This window comes from Aptenodytes forsteri, unplaced genomic scaffold, assembly GCF_000699145.1.
Source record: "Aptenodytes forsteri isolate BGI_AS27 unplaced genomic scaffold, ASM69914v1 Scaffold169, whole genome shotgun sequence".
NCBI lineage: Eukaryota > Metazoa > Chordata > Aves > Sphenisciformes > Spheniscidae > Aptenodytes > Aptenodytes forsteri.
The window spans coordinates 572,240-584,541 of record NW_008796115.1 but is presented as its reverse complement, the minus strand read 5'-3'; the positions used below and the strand labels follow the sequence as shown (position 1 = coordinate 584,541).

At 38.0% G+C, this 12,302-nt stretch overlaps 1 protein-coding gene across 1 annotated transcript in view; it reads left to right on the top strand.

Moving 5' to 3' along the window:
• The first annotated feature begins 3,141 nt into the window (after nt 1-3,141).
• The window catches only part of AUH (AU RNA binding methylglutaconyl-CoA hydratase), a 116,082-nt gene continuing 106,921 nt past the window's right edge, over nt 3,142-12,302 (top strand). Inside the window, exons 1-3 of the mRNA XM_009287195.2 lie at nt 3,142-3,229; nt 4,491-4,558; nt 4,656-4,743. Coding sequence (XP_009285470.2) covers nt 3,142-3,229; nt 4,491-4,558; nt 4,656-4,743 — 244 coding nt within the window. The remainder of the gene's footprint in view (nt 3,230-4,490; nt 4,559-4,655; nt 4,744-12,302) is intronic.

Below are 12,302 nucleotides of genomic sequence, written 5' to 3'. Positions count from 1 at the left end.
AAATATTTGTAAAATGTAGATTTTACACTAGAACGACTCTTCGTGCTTATATTTTCCAGCTGGTTTTAGTTCAGTTAGAGTATGTAAGACAGCTTTTTTCCTCATCAGCTAGAATTTTAGCGTACATAGAATGGGCAGAACAAGTATGGTCTCAGTTGAAGTCGTTTGTTCAGAGGCTGGAAACTGATAGCTAGCTGATAAATCGGAAAAGCTTTCCCTTCTTTTGCTCTCTTTAAATGAAGCAGGGCTGAGCAAATGAGATCTACTAATTTAAGAAGTGCAGGAAAGATTTTTAAGTGGTGTTTAGAGATAAAAAAGGTGCAGATACGGGATTTTGAAAAGTGTTTTCGTGTTTTTTAAAAATACTGCCTAGTACGCAACTGTATGATTTTGCACTTAAATTCTTCTTGATAAGGCGATCAATGGAAACCACCAGAATTGTGCATGATACACTCACCATAGATTCTTGTTTTGCTTAAGAAACTATTCTACAATAATAAACATCTACGTCAACTTGTCTACCTTGGTTTATCTGAGTAGTTAAGTGATACAAGCTTAAAAGTAACTTAGCGCTCTTTGATCCTCCCTCCATTTTTCACTGCATAATTCAGATTATTTTTTTTTCTGTTATGAAAAAGTACATTTGGATAGATCATTTGTGTGAGTGTCTATACTTAATACAAATAAGTGTATTTCCGTAAGTACCTTTTATACAGATGTAGTGAATCTTTCTAACTCAGACAAAATTACTAATATGAATGTACAGACAGGATTTATTTTTAAGTAACCATTTAAATGTGTTTCTACCAAACATTGAAGATGAATATTTTTTGAAAACTAAAAAGTACAAGATAAAACAGATAAAAATCATTACTTAAAGTAAGATTTCCTGTGTGCGGTTATAAACTGTAGTTATACTATGATCTAATCACTCCACTTAAATTGGTCCACCCTTTTTTATACAGTATAGAAAGAAACATGATCTTCTCTCTCAGCAGTTTTAAATAATGATAGCTTCATATATTTTTGCTTTCACTCTTAAAATACAAGAATCTTTCAATATGCAAATTCCAAATTTAGCATACACTATGAAATGAGGATGTTTCTAGCAATTTACAGGTATTTTGAGGCTATCTTTCATGTATGTATGTATCTTTATCTCACTAAAAGACATTTTTTGTTTTTATTATATATGTCTCATATAGTTTTCTCTTAAACATTAAGAATTGTATCACAGGCGGCTTTCTCTTTTGACATAGGTAACTTATAAGGAGAGAACATACTGTACGTTTGCATATGCTTTTCCTCTAATGGTTGGCTAGGCAAGTAGTACACAGGGGTATGACTGCTTGTATTAGACAGCATTGGGAGTCATCCTAGTCCCTTGGAGAGCCTAGCATGTAGGGTGAAAGTTAGTTTTTAATATGTGGATGTTATTTTTAATAGATGCACATTATTTGCTGAAGAGTGTTCTGAAATAATGTGGAGATGACTCCCAGGAAAAACTGTGAAATTAATATTGAGTTTAGCATAATGTGAATGCTTATTCCTTCTTAGTGTATCTGCCACTTCTTTGACAGAATAGTGGATTGGAAAGCACACCTACATGTGGGTGCTTTAGGAAGAATGAACCGTGATTAAATGCTTCAGGTGATGATGTAACAGGTATTTTAAAATACATAAAAATAATCAGGTTTTCTGTATGACTAACAATATTTGTCAGAATGGTTACTTGTATGGCAGTATTGTCTGAACATTTTGCCTTTTTTTTTTTTTCTTTTCTTTATAATTGGGTTGGTGGGGCTTTGCAGTGTTATATGGAGCCTGATTATTCCTTTTTGCCCTGGTTAAGGAAATTTATCCCATCTAAAATTGATATACCCATGTGACCAGGGATTTAAATCTTGTTGAATGCGCAAAACAGGGAAGACTTACCTTAAACAATGTTTGCCAGGAGATTCTTCGGGTGGGCCGGGGAAGGGAGAAGGATTAAATTCTCAGCTGGAAATCAGGAAGTCTATTTTTCAATTTCTGTTTTGTGACTTTGAGCAGGTACTTAATCTGTCTGTAGCTTGGTCACTGATTAATACATTGGGAAAACTTCCCAAATCTTACTGCACTATTAAAAAACCTAAGATTTTGTTTTAAGGATGCCCAGGTACTATTGTAATGGCATATTAGAACAAAACTGACTCAAACGAGAATTCCGTGTATACATCATTGCAATATATAGTTTTCTCTGGTAAACCTTTTATGCTTTTCCTGTTGCAGTTCTTGCTTCATCTTTTTTTCCTATTTAAGGAATAGAACTGCTGTGTGGTTGTCATCTGTATTTACCTTTTATTTTTCTGGAGAGGGAGGCAGAAGTGGTAGATTTTTGACTTGATATGACACTGCTAAGAAGAATCCACTTGTATGATTTGTCTTCAAGGATCATCCCTTTGTAGCAAAAAATATTAAATGTGCTTTAATGTTAATTGGAACTTCCTTCTGAATACCCTAATACTGGTGGTGGAGCAGCAGTCCTTGGGCTCTGATGGGAAGAAGAAAACTACAAGTGTAATTAAAAAGCGTCATTGATGTTGAAAAAAACATGCTTCTGGAAAGGACTTTATTTCCTTACTGAAGAACAGTTTGGGATGATAGCATGTCTAGTTTATTCAAACCAGATTTGCAGTGTGCCTTAGAATTTAAAATCAAAGCCAGGTCAAGTGTCTTTTTGTTGCTTTAACGTGTGGTGCTGCTTTTGCCTGATTGAACGTGTGGATTATTTGAATTTGGAGTAATCCTCCTGAAGAATAAGTTGTGACAGTAGAAGTAAAGTGCTACAGTCAGAAGCACTACTTGAACGTTGTCCCGTTTGCTTAACAGAACATAAACAGATTCCTGTGTAAGCGCTGAATAAAGACCCTTGCAGGAGGTCCTAGATGAATACCTCCAACCATGGGGATGAACAGGTGGGAATTTAGGCTTACAGAGCAAGGGACTGAAGGTCGTTTGGGTTAGCCAGGCTCCTCCCCCCTTTTAGGAGGTATCTATACATAGCAATGGATTGTACCTTGGGAGCAAGCAAGAGGCATGTGTGTTTTCCTACTTGGGCTTAACCATTTTTATGTGAATCTTGAGAGTGGTAGCTAGGTAATGGAGGACTTTGGTTTCAAATTGGTAGCTGCAGAAGGAGCAGGAGCTCTCTTAATCTCATCTTGTGTGCGTGCATGTGCACATACAGGTAGGAGGAAGAAGGTGAAGGGGAGTGGGCTCAAGCACTGATAGGTCAGTCCTTTGGGAGGACAGGTTTCCCTGAAATAAAAGAAGTAGTATGTGCTGAGATGACAAGACAGGCACCCTGTGGAGGCTACGAAGCCAGATTACATATAGATTATACGTGCAAAGCTGAGTGGTGAAGTACTAAATACCCAGGCAAATATTGAGTTTCTGGAATTTCTTTTTTCATCTTGTAGACTGATGGCAATACTGTGGGCATTTTTGTTTGAGGTAGAGAGCTCCCTTTTTGTCTTTCATTCCTGGTCCCTCTCCTAGTCCTTTGTCTTTCTCCCCTTACACCTGCATTCTCCGAGTAAAAATCAGGACTTTTTTTGATAAGACCTTACCAGGGCTGGATCAATTTAATAGGACTGTGTGCTGGTGTTTAGAATTCAGGGAATTCTAGTGTGTTCCGGAAGTCGTTGTCTAAAAGATTGCTATAGGCTTGGTAAACTTAGACATTACCAAGATAAACTTTTCAGAATTTTCCTGTTTGATAATCATGCCTGTTAAGCTGAGGGGGGCAAAACAGGGACAAACAAGTGGTGTTTCTGCTGCAGCATTCAAACTAATGCACGTGTAATCCATCAGTGAGACAACTGATCTCTAACGGGACTAAGGGAGCTGTGAATGTGTGATTGGAGCTGTGTACCAAGTATTGAGCACAGTTTTTGTGTTTTGGGGGAGAATTTTTATATGATTTCTTTCTTTTTAAACAATAGTTCAGGTTTCCCGTTGATAGCATTCTTTCTGCATTTGTGATGTCCTTTTACCTGTATCAAAGTTGCTAGTCTTAGCTGTGGTAGCACTTCTTGCTTTAAGAAGTCTCTGAAGGCAGGCTGTCTAAATATGGAAACACATGCTTTACAATTAAGTATCTTTCCTGATTGCATGTCAGCACTTCACACACAAACATGAAATTTGTGTATGCAATTGTGTAATTATACATTCAGCCTTTGTAAGCACTATTTCCATGTGAAGGTGTTAGGGCCATATTTTTGTTCTTAAAATAAATGTCATTTCTGCTGAACATTGAAGTGTTTAACATTGGAAAACGTAAGTCAATTTATTTTCTTTCAAAAACTCAGTAGTTAAGTGATTACACTAGCATTTTTTTGCAGTTCTCAATGATGCTTTTTCTGTAATTTCAAAATAATAATTTACATAGATTATATATATATATTTTACTACATTGTAACAATTATACATTTTTTCTTCCCCTCCAGGAATTGTGGTGCTTGGATTAAACAGATCTCATGCCAAGAATGCACTTAACAAAAATCTTTTAAAGATGGTAAGTGAGAAGAATAGCTTTTAGTATAAAGGTGAAGTATTGGAATTAAGTACTTTAAAAAGTATTTGGTTATTCCCCTTCCTCCTTTTCTTTGTAGATGACAAAAACTGTGGATGCTTTGAAATCTGATAAGAAAGTACGAACTGTTATATTCCGGAGTGAAGTCCCAGGGATATTCTGTGCTGGTATGCAAACTTAATTTTCCTGAGAAGCTGGAAATCTGTATCTAATATTGCACAAAAAAAGCCCAGATTCCAAGGAAACGTCTTTTGTATATGTTAATCTCAGTAGCAAACAAAACATTTTTGTATGATTTTCCTCAATTGCTAACAAGAACCGAATATCAGTTTTATTCTTTCTGTGTCATAAAGTATTTCAAAATATGTAATAGATTATTCGTGGTAGTGGAAAATTATTTAATTGAGCTCGTAGGAAGTCTTGCATGTACTTCAGAATGAGACCCAAATAATGCTAGAGGCCATATAAGGAGGCTGTGTAGAAAGCTGTATCAAAACCATATTTTAAACACATTAAAATTAACTTTTAATTAAAGAAACATACTTAAAATTGAAATTCACTATGAACGTGGCTGTTACTGCAGACTGAATGTAGTCTCAAATTAAAACAAAAAGCACACACCCCAACCCACATACCAAGCAGTTCATGTGTCCTGCCAAATTCCTCAGGAAAACAAAAGCTCTCAACTACCAAACAGTGGGAAACAGAATTTGTCAACATGTCAAAATCAATTGAAGCAACCTGTCTTTTGTGATAGCGAGTGAATAGTCTCCTTATTTTCAGATGTCACATCCAGTTCTTACTTTGTTCAAATCTAGTTTAAATCTGTTTGAAACTGAAAACAGAAGTAAGTCAGTTTCTTCTTTCTAATATATGAATATCTCAACTACCAAACAGTGGGAAACAGAATTTGTCAACATGTCAAAATCAATTGAAGCAACCTGTCTTTTGTGATAGCGAGTGAATAGTCTCCTTATTTTCAGATGTCACATCCAGTTCTTACTTTGTTCAAATCTAGTTTAAATCTGTTTGAAACTGAAAACAGAAGTAAGTCAGTTTCTTCTTTCTAATATATGAAGAGAACTGTCAGGAAAGAGGAGGGGATCAGTTCTAAAATCTTTCTTTTCTGATCATTTATGCAGTCATTAAGCTTGCTAGCCACACATAACATAATTAATTCAGTTTTAAATGCAAAGTAGTTTTTCCAATTTTTACATATGTAACATACTTAAGTACTTTTAGTTGAGTTTAAAATTCTTTTTTGTTGCTTTTAATAAGTCTGTTTTCATCCAGATAAAGTTTGTCACTTACAAGACTTGTGAAAAGAATTGTCTTGAAAAAAGGGAGTAATCAATGCAGCATTTACTAATACAAATCAATAGGTTTAATATGTGTGTATCAATCAGCATATTTAATTTAAAGGAATCTTCTTTTAGAAGATACCTTCTTTTTTATCTTCTTTTTTAGAAGATACCTAAAAGAAGGTATCTTCTTTTAATCCAATAAGTTTTAAAGATCAGTAGCTAATAATTTCAGGGAAAAAAGTTTAAAAGCTGTGGTTTTTAAACTGATGAAGAGTGCAGCATCAGAGCAACACATGCAAATGGGGTTTCAAGTTAGATGTTATGTACTACGTATAAAAAGGTGGCCATTAGTTGAGATTTGTTATCAACTGGTTGGTTTTTTTTTTTTACTGATTTTTTTACTTAACATTTATGAATTTTATCATAGTGTTATATAGGAAATATGAGAGCAGAAATACTGATTTTAGGGGAGAGGATCTCAGGTATGCTATTAATATTGTATTTATGAGCTCCAGGTACTTCTCCAGTATTCTTTGGCTGACTTTGCAGAGCTGTTTTGGTATTAAGGTTTAAAGTAGGCATTGTTGCCTGTTTGTCTGGCTAAAAAAAAGTAACTTAGAGTATGTATACACAGCTGACTGTAGACAAGATGCAAGGATGTTTATGTGTGGACATTAGGGAGGGAAATTAGCCCTGAAAAGACCAGTGTGACAGACTAGGGCTGGATAGCTATATCCAGATCTTAAACCAGGGAGTAGAGATAGGGTGTGGACCAGGTGTCTGTAATTGTTAAAAGAAGTGACAGGTAAAGGAGGTTCCTAAGAAAGGAAATGCCTGCAGCTGAACCAGTGAAATAAAGGATGTTCCAACAGTGGTAACTGAAATTCAGAGTGAACCAGAAGACTTGAGGGAGAGTTTGTCAATGAAAATAGGCAGAAAGAGCTTAGTGGCGGGATGGGTTGCTTCTATAGATGACTTTATGGTGTGTCTGTAAAGAGAATGAAACTAGACAAAGCATAGCAGAACATGGAGAAAACAGGTAATGGCTTAGGAAGTAGGGAGGAACATATTGGATGTAACAAGGCATTTTCTGGGGAGAACTTAGGAAATTCAGTAAAACAAAAGAAAGCGTTTTCAAACTTAAACGTTAAAGGACAATGTGTTGTTTCAAGAACACTTAATTTCCTTAAAAAAATGTAAGGATCATTTTGTGAAACGTTGTCACATTTTCTTATGCATTATAGTGCAATTCAATTAGGCTAAACTTTGAATGTTTGTTTTATTTTTTGTATTTCCTCAGTTATGTTTTCTTGCTTGCATGTGTGGGAATGTATGTTTTAAAAATACATTTTTTATGATGATTTTTTAGACCATTATCTGATGTTTTACAGACCGCAGATTGAGAAACTTTGTCCTAGAATGTAATTCCCTTTTATGTGTGGAATGAAATCCAAGATCCTTAAATCTTGCCATTCCTCAGCTATCAACAAAAATCTGTGAAAGCCACAAGCCAAGTGTCTTGTTTCCTTCTAAGGGCTAGTCCACAAAACATGACATCCAACTGGTTTTCACAAAATGACAGTGTGGGTGATTGAAAGAATTAAACTCTGTTGATGACTGATGTGGATTTGAGTATGATTCCAAATTACGGAATTTTCACATGATGAAATGGGAGAAAAAAAGAAAAGAGGAATTGTATAAAGAATATAGAGATGTGCCAGCAATGGTATCCTTTCATTTCTGCATAAAGATTCACTTTGAATCTTTTACTACTGTTTTCTTTGTATCTTTCTTCTTATGCTCTATACACCCATGGCACAGAAAGTTCCTCATTAATGCTCTAGTGCTGATCCAAAGGGACACCTAGAAGTCAAAGAAGAGCTTGGCTGGGGTTAAGGATGCATCATGTCTGTGAAGCCGCCTGGTGCTTCCATCAGAAGTGCTCTGGCTCCAAGTCATGTCTCGGCCCCTTTCTTTCTCTGTCTAAAAGCAAATAAGTAAAATATTGGCCTTTCTGGAGTGAATGTATATGACCAGTCCTGGCCTATGTAAGCCTACGCTGTGTGCCTGCCCAGTTCTGCAGCCAAGGCAGGTGAGTCTGTGCAGGAGTTGTCTTATTTCCTGGCAGTGTTCCATCCTCGAGGAAGGTACAGTCTGTGCATGGGATAAGGCAAGTGTCCCATGGGTAAAAAGTCTGTGATCAAGTAATTAAGAGCTGTGCTGTGTTCACACAAGGGGCTGAATTACATTTACATAGGCAGTTTGGGTAGCTTAATTTTTCATTATTAATGTAATTTTAACATATATATTAGTGATATTGCTCAGGTAGTTTTGTGAGCAGATTTTCAGGATTTTTCATCTTCAAAAAATTTCTGGAAGTGTAAGTGTGTGCATGGTACTGTTGGGAGATGGTACTGTGAGGAAGGGAGGAAGGACTGTCCGCAAGTTGTTGCAAAAGCCTATTTTGGAGTGGCGCTGTATTCTGGGAGACAATCTTACAGATTCTTCTGATCTTAACTATGTGAGGTCTGCAAGAAGTTAAAATAAAATGCATTCCCCAAGAGCTATTTTTTTGGTTTTCAGATAGTGTTCGATAATGTTTGTGGTCCGAAGAGTTGAACAACCTAATACTGCACCTTAAAGCTTTTGTTGTTCAGTTTCCTAAGGCCTTGAATAAAAGGCAAAGTAATATTTATAGAACTTTCAGTTATTATAGAATTTTGCATTTGGAAGCGTTGCTTTGGCAAGCTGAAGTGTGCTGCGTGATTCCAAGTTTTCTCCTTTCCTTCCCCCCCGCCCCTTCTCTCCCATTCTTGTCTGTGTGTTTGGTGACGTGAAATGGGGATTATGTTATATTTTGCAATTACAAACTATGGATATTTGAGATGAGGTAATATTCTTTCCTTTTTAAACAGTTTTATTTGTTGATGGTTACAGTAATTAAAGAAACAGACTCCTTTTACATTCTTTCTTTCCCCCTTTCCACCTGCTGTTCCTTGTACTGTTGTTTCCCTTAGGACTGTCATGTTCCTCCAGCCCTCTTTTCATGTCCTGTCAGGAAGGCACTTGTACGTGTTTAAAAAAAAATTATTCCTTGTGTGTTTGTCTCAGGCAGTAACTTATTGGCCCATAGTCCATTGGTTCAGTTCACAGCTCATACTAATAAATAAAACCCCATGCTACTGTTTTACAGTTCAGAGCAGTTACTGTTTTATTTTCCTTCCTCAGGTGCCTGGCCAGCCAGGTCAGTTGCTTAACTCTGACTGTCCCAGTCCAATCAGAGATTGTTTCTTTCCTAAAAGTCCACATGTGAGTTGTCATCAGCTTCCATGCATCCATCCACCCTCTGTTGATATACAGAAAAATTCTACCATCTCATATGGGAGGAGAATGAAATGCTGCGATTCCCTAGAGGAACAGACCACTTCCGGATTTCTTTTTGCATGGGAGAGTTAGAAGGAGAGCTTCCAGGGGCAAGAACCTCTAACTTCTTCAGATTTTTTTGGTGACTCTGTTTAGGAGTATAATTGTTAAGAATAGGCTCTTCGGTATTGCGTCTCCAAAGTGAACTGCACTAATTGAAATAGAGGTTGTGAGACTGATGAGTTATTTGCTTTGTATACGTGTGCACACAAAGAAAGAGAGCTTTGGGGCAATTTTTAGTTGACAGATTTGAAACGATGTTGTTGTTTAGAGACCTTATTTCAGAAATCTTTGAGACGTATCATAATATGGATAGTTAACTTATTTTCTGTTGTAACTGGCTTTCAAGACAATTTGAAAAATTGGGTATTGGAGCTCTTCAAACTGCTTTGACCTAAAAGTCATGGCAGCTTGGCCAATAAAGCCCCTTCTTGGAAAGGCAGAAGTAATCTTTCTGCCAGCAAAAATTCATTGCTTGGGTCTGTGGTGTGAGTAAAGCCAACGCAAATGCTTTTCCCATTGGCATAACTTGTCTACATCAGAATTTTGTTTCCAGCACAGCTGAATTGGCTGTATGGTGTGTGGTTCCCAGCTGCCATTTCCAGCTGGTGTAGTTTTTCTGGCATAAGTTTATGAAGCAGACAAACCTGGTAGAGCAGATCCTTGAAGACTTCTTCATTTATGAGGTTTAGATGTGGATTGAATTGAAAAAAGGAGGAAAGGAGTTCCATAATAGCTCTCAAATACTTGACCTACTCTTATTTTTGTAGAACTAGCAAGAGTAGTAGGGAAGTATTACTGTGGATGTAGTCTCCTTTTGCCTTCCAGTCTCTGTTAAGCAAGCAAGGAGAGAGGGTATATTTTCCCAGAGCGTATTTTGGTCCCCCAGATTCCAGCTCCTGCACAGGAACTGAGGAAAGAGTTAATGTATTACTCCACCATTCCCTTTTGAGGATTCAGATCATAGGTGACATCGTTAGTGTCTTCTGAATATTTTTATTGCTGTACATACATTTCATTCCCGAAAATAAATGCCTTCAGAGATAGACTGTAGCTAGGTTCTCCCCTCTTTTTTTTTTCATTCCAGACTTTCACCAAGGTTCACATTCAAACTGATGCCAGCTGCTTGTGGACTACTAGGCTCAATGACAGTTGCATTTCCCCTAGAGCAACATGAGTTATGTGAAAACTGGCAGGTTGGTGTGACAGCTATGTCTTGTGAGTTTGTGCATGGTAATCTGTTGAGTTTGGAGTTTACAGCTTGCATTTGTCCGACATCGGTTATTTTACTTCTTAATTTTGTTTCTGATGTTGTTTCTCTGAAAGAACTAATAGCTGTCATGATTTTCTAGTGCACATGTTGAACAACCAAGCCAATAAAGAGCGCAGTTAGGGTTGTGGTTTGATCCCCTAGTCTATACAGACAAAAATCCCAATAAGAAAAAATGGTTTAAATGTCTTTCTTTTGGCAGTACGTCAGTCAGATAACTCCAAATGCTCCTCTACCTTCTACCCTGAGGAGGCTTACTGAATTTCAGAAGAAATTGGAATGACTGTGGATTTTTGAGAGCTAGAAAAGTTCATCTTAAACAAAAGTTTGTTCTTGGCCTTAAGTACGACAGAGCTGCAGTGTTCCTAATTGATCACTTACATGGTTCTAGTACTGGAATGTAGTTCTGATGAGTTCAGCATGTTATTTGATGCATGTTGCTCTGCCCATGTTTACCTTAACATTGTGGCTGACTGTAGAACAAGGTACTGGGATATTAGCAAATAAAATTGCTTGTAGTTAGTGCAGCGCATGGTGGCACAGTAAATAGCTGCATGCTTAGTTTATGCTGTAAAAATAGATTAATATACGTACAACTTCTAGCTGCAGAAAAAATATGAATGGGAGGTTTCCAGGGAGTTTTTCAATAAGAATATGAGAATATAACCATGTTCATTTTCTTGATCTCCAAAAGAATGATCCATTCCTGTTGAGGAGGTGGGCACAAGGAACGGGGCAGGAAGTTGGGTGGGACTGTCAACAACAGTGCAGTCTGTAAATCAGCTCTAGTCAGCTATGAAACTTTCAGCTAAGAATCACTTGTCTGCCTTCTCATTGGTGATTACAATGCCTGACTTGAGAAAATTACAGGAAAGTTATGGGGTTTTTTTATATATTCAGCTTTCTTAAAGTTATTCTGTAGTTGGGAATAGAGTTTTTAAAGCAGTGTATTGGGTTTACATGGCAAGGTTTTGGTAGCAGGGGGCTGGCCTCTGTGAGAAGAGACCAGGAGCTGTCCATGTGTTGAACACAACGAGCTCCAGCCAGCTCCCATCATGGGACCCATGGCTGCCCAAAGCTGAGCCTGTCAGTGATGCTGGCGGCACCTCTGTGATAACATACTTAAGAAAGGGTAAAAAACCATGTGCAGCAGCTGTGAGAGAGGAGTGAGAAAAAATGTGAGAGAAACAGCCCTGCAGACACCAAGGTCAGTAGGAAGGGGAGTAGGTGCTCCAAGCGCCAGAGCAGAGATTCCCTTGCAGCCCATGGAGAAGACCATGGCGAAGCAGATTGTCCCCCTGCAGCCCATGGAGGGCTACTCTCGAGCAGATGTCCACACTGCAGCCTGTGGAGAACCCCATGATGGAGCAGGTGGACATGCCCTGAAGAAAGCTGCAGCTCATGAAAAGCCCTCTCAGGAACAGGTTCCTGGCAAGAGCTGTGGCCTGTGGAGAGTAGCCTATGCAGGAACAGGTTTTCTGGCAGGTGAGGCCCATGGGGGACCCACACTGGAGCACTCTGTTCCTGTGCCCCAGGAAGAACTGTACCCCATAGAAAGGACCCATGCCGGAACAGTTCTTTAAGAACTGTGGCCCATGGGAAGGACCCACGTTATAGCAGTTTGTGAAGGACTGTATCCCTGGGAGGGACTCTGTGCTGGAGCAAGGGAAAAGTGTGAGGAGGAAGGAGTGGCAGAGACGAAGTGTTGTGGTCTTACTGCAACCCCCAT